The 19,264-nt window shown below is 31.4% G+C and overlaps 1 protein-coding gene across 9 annotated transcripts in view; it reads right to left on the bottom strand.

Annotated features, from left to right (window-relative positions):
• Positions 1-19,264, bottom strand: part of FOXP2 (forkhead box P2) — a 244,664-nt gene that overhangs the window by 128,099 nt on the left and 97,301 nt on the right. For 8 of the 9 annotated variants that reach the window (XM_004676956.1, XM_004676957.2, XM_004676958.2 and 5 more), the window contains one exon: positions 11,761-11,850. In XM_004676956.1, coding sequence (XP_004677013.1) covers positions 11,761-11,850 — 90 coding nt within the window. Of the gene's footprint in view, positions 1-8,168; positions 8,227-11,760; positions 11,851-19,264 lie in introns of all 9 variants that reach the window. The other variant, XM_004676959.2, reaches the window with a different exon arrangement.

The raw sequence follows: 19,264 nt of genomic DNA, 5'->3' as shown, positions 1-19,264 counted from the left end.
CACATCTGGACTACTTCTCTAAGGAGCTCATATTTCATGAAAAAATAAATTTATATCCCTAATTGGAATTATTGATCAGCTCCATAGAATTTTATAGGATTTTAGTGGAAATTCCTAAAATCCACAAGGTTTAAGCAATCATTAACTTATAAAAATTATATGTTCATATTTCATATAAAAACTAGTTTCTTGAGATTTGTGAAATCTTCACATCTAAGTTGTAATACTGTACATTTCCAATATTTCATTGTAAGCAGACATCTCATAGCTCCCTAGTTATAGTATCATTGTTATTTTTTGAGGAGTTAGAAGCAAAACTAGTACATAATAATTAAGCAGAATAGTTTGTCTACAAAAGCAAGCTAAATGGAGGTAAGGCTTTACTGAAAGCAAAATATTTATGTGTGTCGCATATTTGTGTCTATATGTGTATACATAAACAAGAAGATAGACTCAAGAAAGAAAATATTTAGGTGACGATTAAAGGAGAAAATAGTGTTACTGTTAAATGGGTATATTATGTTATCTACTCAGGAAAAGGACTATGTGGAAAAAATTAGTCACAGAAGACTGCCTAACTAGAGCAAAGACAAGAGATATTATGTGGGTGTGGAGAGTAATGTGACTTGACTCATGTTTTCTAATGGTAATGATATATGCTTATGTCAGCATATACAAATGTTCCTTTCTACAAAAACAGAGAAGCTGATAAATATCATACCTTCCCATTTGTTTTATCAGATTAAACAGAGGTGATATCCTAAACTTATTTTGAGAAAGAGGAAGCAATTCAATTTGTAGACCTCAACTCAGTCTTGTAAATCAATTTTAACATTTGCCATGTGCCAAATATTGTATTGGTAATAAATTGTAATCTCTGACCTGTAAGGGTTTAGAGTCTAAGTTTATGCTTGAGAAATAGTCAAATGAAGATGAAATGCAGTAGAATCTAATTTTGTAACAAATATATGTAGGATATTAAAGTAAAAGTGTGATATTGGTTCTGGAAAGATACAAAGGTGAGGGATTATTTCTCCAAAAAAGAGCTAAAAGCACTCTAAGGAGTAGGATGACTTTGAGTTTGCATACAAGTTTAGCAACTAGTGATGAGTTGGAAGATATTCTCAATGCAGATGGGAAGAACGACGATGACAAATAGGCACCAAACTTCTAATTCATGATTCGTGGAATATGAGAAACAACCTGTAAAGATTCATCAAATAGTGAATAAACAGTATATTTATAAAGTAGTAAGAATTATGCTGTGGTTATAATGAGTCATGTGCATGATGGTATTTAGCCGCTTGGGTCGTCTGAGCGGCTGAGAAAAGGACATTTTTCCCACTAAGGCAGGAGAATAGGACCTGATCAAATTCGAAGACCTTATAGATGTACACACTAGGCTAAGGAAAGTAGATGAAGTCTTTGGAGAAGGGTGGGAAGAGATGATTTCAGTATAAAAAAAAAAATGATCTGGATTGAGAATCCTCAACATGCACCTGAGGAAGAACATATCTGAAGACTAGGAAAAAGGAGGGATTTGTCCAGTTTATCAACCTATGGGCTCCAAACATTTATGCAAAACTGAGTATATATCAGAAATGGAGATGTGGAGATGCCTAAAACACAGTCTTGAATTTCAAGGAGTTTATAGTATTATAAGTGCGATATATTTAAGTAGAAGTATATATACAATATAAACGCAATACACAGAAAGAAATAATTCCATATTTAATGTGGCAAAGGAGAATATCAGAGTAGAGTAACAGAGTTAATAATGGAAACTTAGAAGTTGCAAGAAATTTTCTAGATGGAAAGCCAGAAAAGGGGATATTAGGAAAAGAGAAAAGCAATATTAGTTGCATGAGCCAACTACTGTGAGTAGTTTGTCATTGCTGCTCAAACAACACTTAAAGTCAGATGGTGTGGGCAATGTGATAAGCATGCCTGGGCTATTACAGCAGACACTTATCCTTGAAGAAAATATGTTCTCTTTTAGGGTTTCTAATATTTAGAGGGAGTCAATTGAACATAGTGGATATAAAATGTGAACTTTAGAAACAAGGTATTATTTTTAAAGAATCAAAAGATAAGCGGTAAGGAGTTCATTACAGATCATTTCAGAGGAGCACTGGTGATAGTAAAAACAAAAAAAAATTCAGCTTAACATCAATATATCAATATCTGTATATACTACATTAAATTTGTCAATGGAAACTCAAATCAATTCTTCACTATACATTTGACTTACTTTATACAATTTGTCTACTCCCCCTTTTCCTTCTAGTAAATATTAACTTGTTTTATAATATAAAGGTTTAATTTAATTTTATTTAGTTCATTTGCTTGTTTTATTTCTCTACATATCATACACGATCAAAATGAAATGGTGTTGGTCTTGTTCTCTCTGACTCAGTCCCTATCCCCCAAATTTTAACTCAATGTTCTGAGGTTAACTCAAGATTTTATATTTTTAGAAGGTTTTCAAATAATTTCTTAGATTTGAAAGCAGCTGACCCAAATGATCTTTAACACAATTTCGAGGCAAGGTGATAGTTATTGATGAAAGGAAATAAATTCTCTTAGAATAGAACAAAACATCAACTGGCATTCAAGTTTTCTGAGAAACTAGAATTTGACTCATACTTAATTACTAATAAGTATGTCTTAGATGTTCAGTACATGCTTTGTTCTATAGGGTGAACTATTTTATTCCTTGTGGGCTATTTTTTTTAACACGTATGTTCTATTGAAGAATTTACTGCAGTTTTTCAGTGAGAAAATAGATTTTTCTCATGTCAGCACATCATAATGTTCAATGTGTTCTTTGGTTTGTCACTTGAAAATGTGCAGCAGCACTAGCAGTAGAATGTATTAAGGTGGCAGCTTTTACAGCAATGCAAGTGTTAGCATTAGAAGTGCAAGAAATTTATATACTGTGTAAAGGAAGTTTTGGTCTACTTTGTGTTATCAAAATGCTTAACTATTAGGTACTACAGGTTCTAGGCTTATAATGATAAAACTATAAAAATCAGCATGATCAAGCAATAAAATATTTTAAAAATAACTGCCAAATACTTTCACCTAAGGTGGATATAATTCAAGACTTTCAGCTGTGAATTGATATAAACAGATACTCTCTAATTTGATGGACATAATACCAAACTCAGAATGGGTCAAGCAGTCAATAACCTAAGGTCATTGAAATAAAACCTTTACTAAAGATTTGTAAGATCTCCCGTTGCCAATATACTGCTCCTTCATCCCTAAGACTATTAAAAAGAATACCGGGGAACTTATTCTGAAGCAGTATCCCAGGGAAACTATTGATGGCATTGAGATTTAAAATTAAGAAGGGCAAAATAGTGGGTGTCTCTTTCAATTTTTGAAGTAAAATATCAAGGAACTTGCTTGTTCACTTCAGAATTTCCTCACAGATTCTGTTTTCCAAGATCTAGTAGAATGGACTCAAAATTCACAGATGATGAGTAATGATCTGATTAGTTTTGAATTACACCAAAGTTCCAAGACATTATACCTGTGTAATCCATCAGACTTTGAAACCGAATTAAGCACGCTGGGAGGATGATCTATTCTTTAGATTCTTAACTTACATAAACTAACTCCTCCATTCCTATGGATACTTACATAAAAGTTGTAGCTTTGCTGTTTTCTACATTTTCACAATGACATAGGAAAAACTGATTCAACTAAATATAATTATGACTAGTTAATACAATTTAAGATCTGTTTAGAAAAAACAGTCATCATAACAAGCATCTGAAACAATTTTATTTTTGCATATTCATTACTTACTAAGTTCTGTGGGAAATCTGATCAACAGATTCATGGAACAAAACCATTCTTACGGTGACCTTTGGAGCCACCTAAAAGTCTTATCAATGACAGGAGATTTCTAAGACTAAATAAAATGCATCATGGTTGTAGATTTTTCTGAGTAGTTGAGACATTAAAGAGAAGAGCTGCTTTCATAATTAAAATATAACTTAAGATGGTATATAGGAAACAATACTTAGGGAAAGATAAGAACCAAATGTTAGGTATTAGACAATAAGAAGTTGTACAGTATTGCTATTTTGCTCTTTTAAAAATACAGGACCTATGGGTCAAAGGTTAAATAGATAAGATTACTTGATAAAAGAAAATAAGATGATAAAGAAAGAGGAGTATCATGAAAAAAGAGTATTATAGAAAGGTGAAGATAGCAGAGGCACATGAAGAAATCCAAGTAGAAATGTAGAATGCAGGAAAATACAGGATATGAATAGAATCCACAGAGAAAACACAAAGAACCTTAAATGTAAGTGAATTTCAAAATAATTTTACTTTTTGTCTTTAATCATGTACTGACATTTTCCTTCACATTGTCATTTAATTTAGCTTGCATGACACCTCCAAACATCTTAAGACAAAATTCATAGCCTAAGTCTTAAATCCTATAGAGAGCTCCCTTAACAATATTAATGTTCTCTTTCTTTCTTCTTTTTACTTTAGCCAAGGTAGAGAAGTCAAAGGAATATATATTTAAAATCCTAATGGATTACAGAAAGAAGCAAGTCTTGGAAAAAGCTAGGAAAAGTGAAAATTTAACCTCCTACCAAATAGTCTTCCCCAAGACTCAATTTACAGCAGCTCAGTATTATATATGCAATATATATTTTTACTTATGTGATGGAAACATATAGATCTAAAAAATGCATATACATTTATTAATTTTATATTGTCTACTTCATATATATGCTATTTTTTTTCAATTAGTTATTAATCTCCTTAGTACTGCACTCTTAAAGTTATTGGCAGATGATAAAGAAAGGAGGATTAGGAATCATCAATATTTAAATTCAGTACTGCCTGCATGAAAGTGCTCATCCACATAGCCATTATTTGATATGGTTCACAAATTCTGTCTTTCAGAAATTCCTTTGGGCCCTCCCTGGTGGTGCAATGGGTTAAAAGCATAGTACTATGGAGCTATTGCAGCCACTGCAGCACAAGTTCAATTCCCAGCCAGGGAGGTGACCCACATGGTGTGGCAGACCTCTCCTGACCTGTCCGCTGCTCCCCTCAGCAGTGTATTCAGTACATCTGTCTGTTCTGCTCCTCACTCTGTCTCTGGGGATTCCTTTCACCCACACCCCGGCCCTGAACCTCTGGCCTGTAGCCCAGTTCTGTATGTATAAATAAATAAATCTTAAAAAAAAAAAAAAGAAAGAAATATCTTCCTTTGACTTTCCTTGATAAATTGACCTGCTAATATTTTTTTTCTTTCCCTCTTCTTTATTTCTTGTGCTTTTTATTTTCTTGCTTAAAAAAAAATCATGAATTTTACTGTAATCCTCTTTGTACATTATCTTGTTTGAAAATCTCTATTCCATGGATTCCTCTATCACTTACGTATTACTTCATAAAATTTGTCTGTGCCCCTGATTTATCTGTTGAGCTATTTCTAAATTTTTAAATGTTTGCCACTTCATTTTTTTTTTTGCATGATCTCAAACCAACTTATCGGAAGCTAAATTCATCATGTCTGCTTAAATAAAATTGCAAGACTACGTTATTTCATATTTCTCACATTTCCCTCCCAAATATGTTCAAAATGTACCACTGCTGAATTGATCTTCACAAAACACTGCTCTAAGCACATCACTGACTCATCAAAAACTTTAATTGTCTCTGCAACCTAAACCACCTAGACTAATTAGCTTGGCATTTCAGACACTATAGCATCAGTGATGGGTATTTCTAGTCCTCAACACATTCATTTTCCTTTAGTATGACATATCTATGTTGGTTTAAACAAACTACTTAGTCATGCCTTGCCAGACCTCACAATTTCCTATTTCATCTTTGATGACACATTTTATGTAACTCTATATCAAGAAAGTCCTTTACTTTCTTTTTATTTTTCAAATTCTTTTTCTTTCAACCCAAAATAGAAAGAAGCAACCTCTCTACAAAGCCTTCTCTGACTATTTGAACCTGAATTAATAATTTTATTTTTAAAATGTTCATAGCACTTTCTGCCCTTCCCATTTCTGTAATACATCCACTGTGACTTCATATTTGTGTATAAATCATATCCTGAACAAATCTTAAGTTCTTGGAAATAGTACACATGATAAATTGAAGCCTTTCCTCCCTAAATTTCTACCTTCTCCCCACTCAGCACAATTTTCCCTTTATTGTTTCAGCCAGTAATTATAGAGCTCATTGTTCACCATGGATTGCACTAGTCACTAGGACATTCATACTCCCTGTTGTCAAGATTTCATAGTCCAGTGGAAAAGAGAAATATTAAAATATAAAGCTATATGTGGGGAATGTGAAGGATAAATGATGTGAGGGATTGACAAGTGGAGACACTCTAATAATACCTAAAAAACACATGGTCATTTTCTTATATTTAGGTATACTTCATAAAATAGCTGGGAATAGTGAAAATTATGGTCATAAAAGGACCTTACCACAGAAAATGTATTATTACTGTAAGTTAAACATTAATTTCTTGGATCCTATCATAACAGAAATTATAAATTCATTATAAGTGTAAGTATTTATGCTAGTTACTTTTTTTTTAAGACTTTAGAATCTAGCAAGGTGGTATCCTTATTCCCACTTTAGAGATACACAAACTCCAAGATATTAAGTTACTTTAACATCCTACTAATGGAGAAGAAAGACAGGCTTCAGGTAGCGAACAACTGTTATTTCTCCTATACCCCATGAATAGATCATGAACATATTTTCTATACAAGTGTGGTTAGTATTGAGTATTGATGGATTGGAGTCTTAGACCCTACTCCACAGGGTGTCAGCCCTGAGGAGCTGGTCACAGGTGGCAATATCACTATATACTAAGATGAATTTTTATCCTTTATCATTATTGTAAAACTGCCTATTTCATGCTACCTTTAAGAAATGTTTCCCCACTGGAATGGGAAATCCAGGACACTCAAGTAATAGTCTCACCTTGTAAATTAAACCCTTTGAAAATTTATGCCACAGAAACAATTTATTAGATATACTGCTTATTTTCTTGATACACAGAAAATACAAAGTGAAAAGACTTTTTTAGAGTGTTTTTTCCTGAATCACAGTTTTATTACTCAAACTCATTTCTCAACTTTCTTGATGTTTAAGCATCCAGAATGAACTATAATTTAGTTTTTCTCTAATTTTATATACTAGAAATCAGAAAATAATGTTCAAAAGGAAATAGTCAATAATACAACTTACCACTGCATAAATGAACTTCTAAGTTTCCTCATACATATTTATGTGTCCAATTCTATAGCTCATACAATCAGTATTTTCCTCCAGAATATTTTAATTACATTTATTTAATTTTATACTTCATTTTTACTTTTTCCTTTTGAATATGACATTTGAGAAATTCTGACTACTTTAATGCAGAATTTCTTATTTTGTTGGTTGAGTTTAATATAAATAACTAACAATTTAAATAATAAATATAAATTTATTAAAGTGTATTATATTACAATATTTGAATATAGCTTATTAAAGTAAATACATGGGTAAAATAATGTATTGTGTTGCTTAGAGCTTTGCTAAAAGCTATTTATAAAATTATTGTAATTCATCAGATAAAACAAAGCTTTCTTAGATATTGTACAAAAAAAAATTCAAAGTGGAGTCCATGCATGTGGGATTTAATACTTTTGATTTCAAAGCATGATTTTTGGCTATGATATGTTAATAAGGTGATTTGTAACCAAAACAAATAAATAAGCAAACATAATCCTTAGCTCTAAAACTAGTATCTATCAAGATACAGCTATTTCTGAAAAATGCAAGTGCCTATCTTACATAAAAAATGAAATAAGCCTTTTACCACAGAAATATTATAATTTTGTCTGTTAGTCCCATGTCTTTTGCTTATAAATTGTTTACTTCCTCCAATTCATATCACTAGTTTGTGGCAGAGTGAGAACAAGACATCTAAGTTTAATTAACTTTTGCTTTTTAGTATTCCATCCTTAAACTACTTAAAACAGAACTATAAAAAAATAATTCTAATTACCTATTGGAAAAGAGAACTTTATGCTAGATATTAACCTACAAAGAAGGAAGTGATTACAATGCTATATACTAATATTCATCTAAGATAGCAAAGCAATGGCATTTACCTTAAATTTACGTCTCTGCTCTGCACAGCTGTTGAAGAACCACAAGTCTGTCTCATGGCTGTAAATGTAACAAGAACAATAATGCGACCAATTTTCATACCTAAACTAAATTAAGTAGATTTGTCATAGGCTAGAAGTTGATAATGTAGTTCACATTAAAAAAAAAAAAGATAGATTATAGAGGTGTGTATGTGTGCATATGAAAATGTGTATGTTTAAAATTTTCCTTTACACTCTGAAAATTGGTTTCATGGAATTGAAGGCATTACATATTCTGTTAGCTAACTCTCCTCACTGTACTATTAAGGGTATATCAAATCTTGTAAGTGCGAGGAGTAGAAATAATATAATTTAAAATTAGATGAAAGATCATCTTCAGCTACTTTTTTTTAGGATTTTTCTGAGATATTCAGTAGGAACATAAAGAAGAAACAACTGGTAATGCTAAGGTTAATATGAGCGTCTGTTTGCCTCACAATTTTATATAATATTCATCAGTCATCATTAATCAATGTGCCCACTGATTAAACTATTCAATTGGTTTTTCTTGTGATGAACGGAACATGCAAACATGTTTCAAATACATATATTGTAATATCTATAAATGAATGGAAATCACTACTAACTACAATGGTACACCAAGCTCTAAGATGTGATTTTTTTCCTTCCCATTTCGCATTAGATATGCTAATATCTATGCCATCTGTAGCACACAAATCTGAAAAAATGTAAATGAAAAAGTAAGAGGGGATAAACTCTACTCTGCTAGAAAACAGACTCTCTACAATGTCACACTTCAAATTTGGCTACCACTTTTCAACACATAAAAGAAATTCAGTTGAGTGTTACAAGCAACCGAATATTGTTCTTGTGACTTGAGCCATCAAAACAGATTTTTGAAAAATTCTGTTTTTTCTCTCAAACTTTATAAAATAGTTCTCCATAAAAACACATTTTAAAATGAAAACACATCACATTGGCCCTCTAAAAATAGGCTATGCCTGATAAAATACAAACCACCATGGTCAATTATACACCAAATACCTTGCCTTGCAAGTACAGATTTCCAAACATTTTCATTTATCCTTTTGAATTATTAAAGACAATCTACAACAACTCTGTTATTAAAGACTTAACTCTTAAGTTGAAAAGAACAAAAATGTGAGAGAATCCTTAAAGTTTTTAAGTGTTAATTTCATTTTAAATTGTTAGAAATTTTAATAGTTATTTTTGTTCTTTTACATAAGTGGCAACCATTACAACTCAAAATTAAACAGTATTTGTAGATGCAAGGGTAAGCATTGATAACATGTATAAGTTAGTATAAAATGCTATTAGTTTTTTATTAGATTTTTAATACAATCACAGCATGTTTCCAGCTGCTAAGCATATCAAGTACTATGGAATCTAAAAATGTAGGTTCATATTGTATTAATTGCAGTGTATTAACTTTGTGCACAAATAAGCATTCATTATTACTAAATTCTTATTCATAGGAATAATAAGGAAAATACATTTTTTCTAAGACATTTTGGTATTGGGAGTTTATCAAAATTACAAAACAATAATAAAATGCTACGGTTTTATCATCTATACCATAAAGATATATTCATATTAATTTGCATAGTAAAACACTAAATAAAAGTGAAACAAAGGCTTTTTAGTAATGTTTAACTGACATTGTTTAAATACATTTACAATCCTTTTAATTCCCCTTTTATGATAAAATAAAAATAAGGATTTTACCCAAATTTATTTAAACAACATTTCATACATGATCAACAATTTCTTATTTTAGAATCATTAATATTCCATATTATATGTGTGTGTTTGCCAAGAAACTGTATCTATATAAAGTATCAAAATCTTGCCCCCAATAGACCAACAACAACAACAAAAAGAAAAACTAGAGCCCACTCATTCTTTCCAGAAATACCCTGGTAACCAGTAATAAAGAAGCTTCTACTGGACTAAGCTTTGGAAAGGAGGGAACAACTACTTTGTCCATTTTGGCAAAGACAGTTGATAAAACAGATTTAGGACAATATGTAGTATTTTTCAGATATTTGAAACAATAAGCTTTCCCACCATTACATGTTATCAATATCTAGTAACTTCTTTTGCTATACCATCAAGTAAGCAAAAAATCTCACTTAGATGCCAACATAAGGGTAAACATTTTTTTTTGCTATCTCCTATAACTTCTATGAAAATTTCCCTCTTATGTAAATGTATAAAAGACTCACAGACTAAGATAACTATATGGAAATACTCCAGTCACTGTTATTAATTGGGATGTTGAGGAAAGAGTGTACCCCCAGAATAATTGGATAGTTAAAAGAATTTCAAATGTATTTTAAAAAATACATTTACAATAAATGTTAAACTCAGCTGATTCAATATAATTTTCATTTGTATCATGACAGACATCTGTACTTTAGATTTTGTTGAAACACATCCATACCCTTAAGTCCTCCTTCTTCCCACCCACTCTCCACAAATGGGTTTATTCCCAAGAAAATATAGTCTCATCTCAGATTTGTCTAGGGCATCAATTTAATCCAGTTGTTAGATAATAAGTTTAATCCAGTTGTTAGATAATAAGTAGTCTCTGGATCATGTAGATTGGTAGCCTATAATTTTCTGTCAAGCAAACTAAACTTCAGAAGGTCATCATGTAAAGCTTAGTCACTTATATTGTGATTATACCTGGAAATGAAAGTAGACATCTAGGCCATTAATAAATGATCAATATTGTGTTGTTAAAAATACAGTAACAAAAATGATTCTTCCTCATTTTTAAACTAATCCTGCTTTATTAGACATGTATATAACACATGATTCAGAAAAGTATTAATTATCTTTCAACAGAGCTGATAAGCATTTTGAAACATGTTTTACTCAACTCTATAGAAGTCTATCTTGCAAACATTTTTTAATATACCCTAAAAATGCACACCTCCACCACAATGTCAATGTCACTATAAATTACAGTTAAGTCTCTATAAAACAACGATTATATTATGTATCTAAAAGTTACTTTAAAAGACATACATACTATCAATTTCACAGGACAAACATATGAGTGAGGACAACAAACTCCAGAATGTGTTTTTATAACTGTAGCAATAGTAGTAAGTCCTTGGCAAACTCATACAATTTTTCTGGCAAACTTGGAGGTTTTCTGCATTTGTCAATTGGATACAAATGCAGAAGGATTGTCTAAGACTACTTTCTATACCATTTTACTATGACTTTGCCTTTAAAGAAGAATTCTCACATTTTAAATTTTTGTGAATAAAGTCCCACTAAAATTCTACAAGGGAGTTTTATACAAAACTTTTTCTGCCTATGTATACCAAATGTGGTCCCTACATATTTTTTGTAGTGACTTTGTAAATGTCTATAAGCTATGCTAACAGGAAATAATTGTTTTCTCTTAAGAAGGCAAAATGAGTTCTCTTTATGAATTAAAATTACCTTATAATGCAAATTTAATTTTCTGCATTTATGTCTAAAACACACTCCACATCTGTTATCATTTATGACTATCTTTTAAAATAGGACTTCAAGGAAGGGGTTCTCTACTAACCTGCAGTGGTCTCTGTTTATCACTGCTCTTTGGAGATTTCAATCCACTAGTTTGCTGCTGTAAGAGAAGTTGTCTTGCGGCTTGGAGAGCCTACAAGTAAAAAGAAATAAATACTAAAGTATTTTATTGAAAGTAAACTGATTATCAGTTACTCATAGGCTAATAGTAATAGGTTTCAACATATAAGAAATCTTCCCCAACCTTTTTCTAGAGTGAGTCATTACGTATTATTTTTCATTAAAAATTCACATAACACATATATACTAATTTACTTAAAATTGCAGAGGTATATGTAATCCTAGAGGAGATAAAGTTAATTTGTTTAAAGTGCTTAAAGAGGAAAAAAAAATAATAAACTGTACCAATAACCTCATTTCCACAAGGAACTTGTCTTTAAGTGTTCAACTAAAATGCCCACTCCCTTTTAAATTATCATTCAATTTGCATTTTCATATTACAATTTTGAAGCAAAAGCAGTAGACTTCAAGTGTTACCGGAAGCTGTAATTAAATTTGACAAATCAACATCAGATTATCTTGAAAGTGAATTAATAAGGATTTTCACTAAAGATTAAAAACACTTTTTTGTACTTACAATTCAAGGGGAAACCTCTCCTTTGACAAAATAAAGTGCAGTTTTAATGCCAAATAAAATTGAGTGGTTTTCATTTGCATTCTTAGCAAAATCAGAGAACAAAGAAATTACCACTCAACCAATCAGGTTTGTTTCTATGTGTGACAGAATACCAATCAAAATAGATGATGTTTTCATTTATTTTTATGTTTTCTTTACCACTTAGGAAATTAAACTTAAAATAAGAAATTAATGTAGGCTTTTCATTTACTAGAGGAGGGACAGGTTGGTGAGTCTATTATATAAACATCATATGAAAAGTAGTAACATAAAAATACATAGTGAGATACTTTAAAGGTAGCAGTATAAACTGACATATAAAAACTTTGTGAATGCCTTTATTTCACATACTTATTTTCCCTCTCAACAACAGAGTTCAATGAACAATAATGATGAAGTATTTTCAATACATAAAATTAAAATAAATCATTGTCCTATTCTGTTATTCACTGTTTGACAATACGAGGTATTTTATTCATGATGGGAAAAATATCTTAAATCAATATTCTTCTATAATAATTAAGATTCTAAGCTGATAAAAAGTACAATTTTGATTTGAATCAATGATCTTCTTTTTTAAGAGAGTTTCTAGTATCCATGACAACAGTTGCTTTGACAAGATGTGCATATGGCATTACACTGCCAGCTGGTGTGAACAATGTTTGAACTACTGCATTGAGATGCTGAGCAAACAGAAAAAGTTGCCACGTCTTAACCCTCAGGGAAAGCAGTCATCCCCTGATCAATTATGAAAAGACAGAGAGAGGGCTGCTACAGTCTGGCTCCAAGCAAGTTTTCTGAGAAGGCAGGCAGACATAGAAACCAAAGTAAACAAACTGAATGCACTAGCACTATATCCTAACAACACTGATTTGTCTCCCTGTAGCAGAATCTGGCAGAATTTGTAAGCACATTTTTACATTTGGAAATACACTCATAAATGTATTTTTTTAATTTTTTAAAGTTTTCAAGTAATTAAAAGTTAACCTAAATGTTTCTAAGGATGGCTCATTTCAATGAACTCCTAATTTTATATAAAGTTGAATTTGAAAAAAATAAATAAATAAAACAATTAATTCCAAAATACTTCATCACAAAAATGTCATGTTTAAAATTTCACTCAGAATTCTAAAAAAAAGGTAACTTTCTTTTTTTAACCACACTATAAAATATCAACAATATTTTATATGTAAATTATAATAGCCTCTTGCATGGTGTCTTTGTGAGGCTTCAAATAATAAAATTAATCAACTATTTTCCTTTTGATGCCAAAATTCACTCAATGTACGTCTAATGTTTTTGATATAATTCCTTTTTCTCTTTGAATTCATTACTTTACTTTGTATATAACTAGTCCTATTTAGTTTATATTGAATTCTTTAGTCACAGTTTATTTTTAAAGAATTTTAATGAATTCAATATAAAACCTTAGAATCATGGATAACTAGCAACAGAAACAATCTTAAAAATCATCCAATCTGACTTCTCATTTTCTTATATGGTAAAAACTAGAACTAGAGTAGTGGACTGCTTTGTTCATGGTCTCCTGACTTGCAGGGTAGAGTGCACTGCAGTGTGCCATATTGTCTCTGTTATTCAAGGAACCATTAGTTGGCAATGAATAAAACTCAAGTAAAAGAGAACATACAGCACCATAATTTTTTTTTTTACCTGTAAAGAGACCATATCTGTTTATCAGAGCTTAAAAGATAAACAACATATTTTATAACATATTCCATCAAAACTGGATGGAGCTCTAAAACTCTTAAAAAAATTCTCATTAGATCAATTAGAGAATTAATAGAGAACAGGACTAAACCTAGTTTTTAGCTTAGCTTTGACAGTTTGTAACAAATCACTAAAGAACTAATCTTATGAAAACTGCACAGTCACAAACTCACTCTTGTTTCTGAAATTTAGAAACCTAAACATTTTACCAACTTCATCTAAACAAATAATCCAAAAGCATATGTATAACTCAATAGCTAGAAAAATACCTTAAGAAATTAGATATATTACAACTGTAGCTCACCAAAATAAAACTCAAGTATATATGTACTTTTTTATTAAAGGCGCAATAACAACAGACAACCTCAAGACATCTAGCTAAAACTTGCTACTTTTTAAAAAGAAGTACTTTGGTTTTCATGTACAGTTATCTTTTAAAAAGTCAAGGATCAACTTTTACTGCAATGTATGATGAAAAACAAGTTATTCATCTGTTTTAACACAGCTGGTAGCAACAGAGATTGGTATGGTAAATAAATGGCGTAAGAGACAGAAACAACTGCAAGATAGGGGGAATGATTTTAAACTCGTAACCAGAAATCGTTGGCAGTTTACATTTTAACTGCAGGCACCATATGATATTTTTATATGCAATATCCTGGAATGGATTTTAATAAACAAATTGCTCAGAGACATTTTGGTCATCTTTGCAATTTACTATTGTAGCTATTCAAAACACGAAAGATTATGAGCTAAAATACTTCCAATAATATTAGGTGGTAGGTGTCAAATTATATATACCATTAGTTTGAAAATCACTTGCACACTTCAATCTTTAAGTAGGGAAGACAAATCCTAGGTCCATTCATAAGATTCTTAAACCAGTTAGATATTTATAAAATCACCTCCTGCAAATAAATAAATAAGTAAATAAATAAGTAAATAAAACAAAAGGCAAAAGATACTTACAAAATTTCATTTAATAATGCCTGAGATTGAGTCAAATGTACAAGATAAAAATCTCAAGCAGTCAAACCATATCTAGTTTCCAAAAACACATTTGCTTTGAATTAAGGGTGCACTTTAGGTAATGAAGTTATCTAATTTTAGCAAAGCTATAAAAAATTAAGAAAGGATATTTTAAAAATTGGAATCAGATTAAATTAAAATATTTTTTAGAAGATGGATAAAGCTCTTTATAATAGGTTAAAGGCAAACTTTTATTAGCCTCTGGAGGTATTCTAATGCATGTTTTCCAAATCTTATTGCATTATGCTCAACAATATTGAAAATACCAGTCTTTATTGTTACAATACAATTTCAAATAAATAAACAATAAACTAAACTTTTATAAAAGCAAAGTTCAAGCACATCGCGCTCCAACAATAGTAATAACTATGCTAGTTTTGAACCTAATAAGCAAAGATTAATTCTTATGAGAAAGTTGTGATAAGAATTAACAGTGAATAGATTTGCAGTCCCACAAGATCAGTTAATACTCCTCCCCCCGCACAAGACACTCAAAACTTGACCCAGAAGTAAAGTTATTTGAAAATAGCTTAGAAATCTTCAATGAAACTAAACATGATGTAGAGCATGATAAGGTTTATAAATAACTTATTTTTTCAAAGTTAATAAATGTATATTTTGGGAAAAAAAAAACAGACATCATTCATACCTCTCCCCATAAAAATAGGAATGTTTAACCTATCAGCCTGTTGCATTTGAGACATTAAAATGAAAAATGACATCTACGCCCATTAATATCTTCAATGTATAAACAGCACAGCATGACACATTCTTGAGAGCTGAAGGCTACAAAATCTCTCTGAAACATAAATAACAAAGCACTCAGAAGCATATTTGATGTTGATATTCATCTCTGAGAAAAACACTGCTGTCTAGGCTTCTTATGAAAATAGATGCAGCCCAAATGGATCTCCTGTAATTGGTTTCAGATAGCGAGGTCAGAAGAAATATGATACAAGAAACGATTATCTGGAACAGGCGAAACAAGAATGTTTACACAGGCACTCCCTAGTTATACTGACAAGGGGTGTAGACTGTGCAGATAACCAAAACCAAAACCAAAAAAAAAAAAAAAAAAAAAAAAAGCTGCTTGCAGGACTTCTAGAATTTTGCTTCTTCTACTTATATATTTTAACCTTTAACATACAACTTTAATATGATACTTCGAATAACGAACATAAAATACGTTTTTAAACAGAATTTCATTTCTAATTATTTTCACAAGTATGGTTGATAAAAAGGATATTCAGATCCTTCCACAAAGAATAGGAATTCCTGTTCTGTTTTCCTTTCCTTGCATTATGTTCCAACAAAAGAGAATATACTGATAAATGTAATCTGAAATCTCGTAATGCTATTTAATAGAAGAAAATTAATCATCTAATTGTCATAACCTATTTTCAAACAGCAATCTATCAGAGTGAAATTATGCATCTGTAGCTACTGACCTTTCCTTTTATCATATTTGATACATAATTAGACGAAGTTTGTGAAGAAAAAAAGCTAATTACTAGAAGATACTTTTTAAAAATAATTGTTATTTTTTGTTTAATGATATATTTACATAAAGTTAAAGAATAGATGTGTAGTTACACTGTTCTTATATTGTTTACCTCTATGGAGGCCAAATTGAAAAACTAAGATCATTTATTTTATAATACTTAGAAAAGATAATTATTTATAAGGCAACTTATTTATCAGTCATATGTCAGGCTATTTTGGTTTAGCATTCATGATGTAGATAAAATGGAGAGACAATAAAGGTATTGAAAAAGTGAAAGAATATATCCTCAAGTAATCTTCAAAAGTCCTAACAAAGTCCAAAACTCAAGATCAAACTCATTACTCAGTATATTAAAAAATGACAACAACTCCTAGGTGAGCTCAGAAACTTCCACCAAATAAGCCTGTGAGTTAACATTAACTAGTGGGTAAGACAGGCTTTTTTTTTTTTTTTTTTTTTCCAGATCAGAAACACTCAGTTTAATGCACTGCACACATTTTCTTTCTCCCAGCTGGCATTCTACAGGATGCAATAAATAATACCAAGTAGCCTGATATTCAGATCACTTACCTTCAATATTCTGCTGCTACTGATAATGAATTGCTGATTGCTTAACAGTGTAATCTCCATAAAAAGGGGAGGTTCTATGTTCCCTGCTGCACTTAATGAAATATGGAGTGAACGGATAGGAGACTTAGAGAAAGGGAGGAAACATGTGGAGCAGAGAGGCATATGAAGGAGGGTGCACTGGTTTTTCGGCTTTGGATTTGGACCAGGAATTGGGGGACAAATGTGAAACTGAGACATGCAGACATACTTGGAGGAGACATGGATGAGAGATCCATGGGGAGGCTGACAATGGCAACCATTACTATTACTGTCATTACTATGAACTGTATGTTGACTTCTTTCATTCCATACTTGCCTGGCCCTTTGCTATTTCAGTTCCCTGCCAGAAGGAGTCTTAAACATATGGCAAGTTTTCAAGCCTCAGTAGTCCTGTTTTGTTCCAAACCTGTCTGACTGGGCATTTACCTACAAGGAAATGGGTAACTTTGTGTTTCATTGGGAAAATATATCCCTTCTTCCTCTCCCTTTTCTAAACACACCATTCTATCCTATTAAAGTTCTTCCATATTAACAGTATGCTTTGTCTCTATGTGGTGGGTGGCAGAACTTCCTCAGTGCGTGCAGGTTTTGGAGTCCCATGACACCTGTCAATCTGCCTATGGGACATATACAATTAATATTTTGTGTGGTAATAATAAATATAAACCTTAGTAACACATTAAGAAATTCTGTCAGCTTTAAAATTTCCAAGTAAAAGTGATAAAAATTAACTAGAACTAATTTTGTTCAAATTAATAGTTTCACAACAATTATTTCCTCAAACATACCTTGGGTGTTTTTATTTCATATGTAATTATGTTGTATGACGTACAACATTTTTGGGTGGGAAATGGATTGAAGACTCATTACTGTTATATTACAGTAATTTTAATCATGCATTAGATATTAACTGAAAATATAATTAATTAAATCATAGTATAATATATAAAATTAAACTATTATTTAATTCCTATATTCTGGGTTTCCTCTGTGATTTAAAATAAGATTGAAAAATATAAAGCATTTGGAAAATATATTGAAGAACATATATGAAAACTCATTTGCATTGAATTTTTCCCATTCTTTCCCATTCATCAAGCACAGAAGTAGATACTGAACACTTGCAGAGGTAGAGGTGCTATGACATTGCTTCAACCCTCAAAACCAGCTTGTTGTATAGTAATAAGCAATTGATCAAATGTCTTAAGATAAACAATTCAAGTGTTCATAAGAATCAAACATTATTTTAGTTAGATAACACAAGAAAATTTTTTTTTTAAAGATTTATTTATTTGTGCATACAGAACTGGGATACAGGCCAGAGATGCCGAGGGCGAGAGGCTTCACCAGAGACAGAGTGGGGAGCTGAACAGGCATATCTACGAAGTACACTGCTGAGGGGAGCAGCGGGCGGGTCAGGAGAGGTCTGCCACACCATGTGATCACCTCCGGGGCAGGCGGAAATCGAACTCATGCGGAAGTGGTTTTAGCTTCTCAGTGCTGCACTTTAACTCGCTGCGCCACCAGGGAGGGCCTAACACAAGTAAAGTTTTATAGAGACATAGTATTCTTTTTTTTTAATAATATTTTTATTTTTACATCATTTTGTGCATTCTTTCGTCAGAGTTGTACTTCCCGTGGGCTTCCTATCACCAAATCACCATGTGTCATCACCATTGTCCAGTGCATTTCCCTTCCCCCACTGTTTTTGATCCCATTCCCCACTCCACCCTCATAAAATGTCTCTAGTATATAGCTGTTCATTATTATTATTATTTTCTTGCCTGGTCTATTATACTCCGACTAGAGACATAGTATTCTTACATAAAAAATAAAATGTGGTATATCCATACAGTGGAATGCTATTTAGCCATAAAATGTAATGAGATAGTAAGATAGTGACACATTCTACAAGATGGATAAATCTTGAATATATTAGTGGCAGAAGTCAGTGACAAAGATCATGTATTCCATGATTAATTTATAATAAATGTCCAGAAT

The sequence above is a fragment of the Condylura cristata genome, unplaced genomic scaffold (assembly GCF_000260355.1).
Source record: "Condylura cristata isolate star-nosed mole 26May11 unplaced genomic scaffold, ConCri1.0 scaffold00005, whole genome shotgun sequence".
Taxonomy (NCBI): domain Eukaryota; kingdom Metazoa; phylum Chordata; class Mammalia; order Eulipotyphla; family Talpidae; genus Condylura; species Condylura cristata.
The sequence above is the reverse complement of the archived record's forward strand: the minus strand, read 5'-3'. Positions and strand labels throughout refer to the sequence as shown.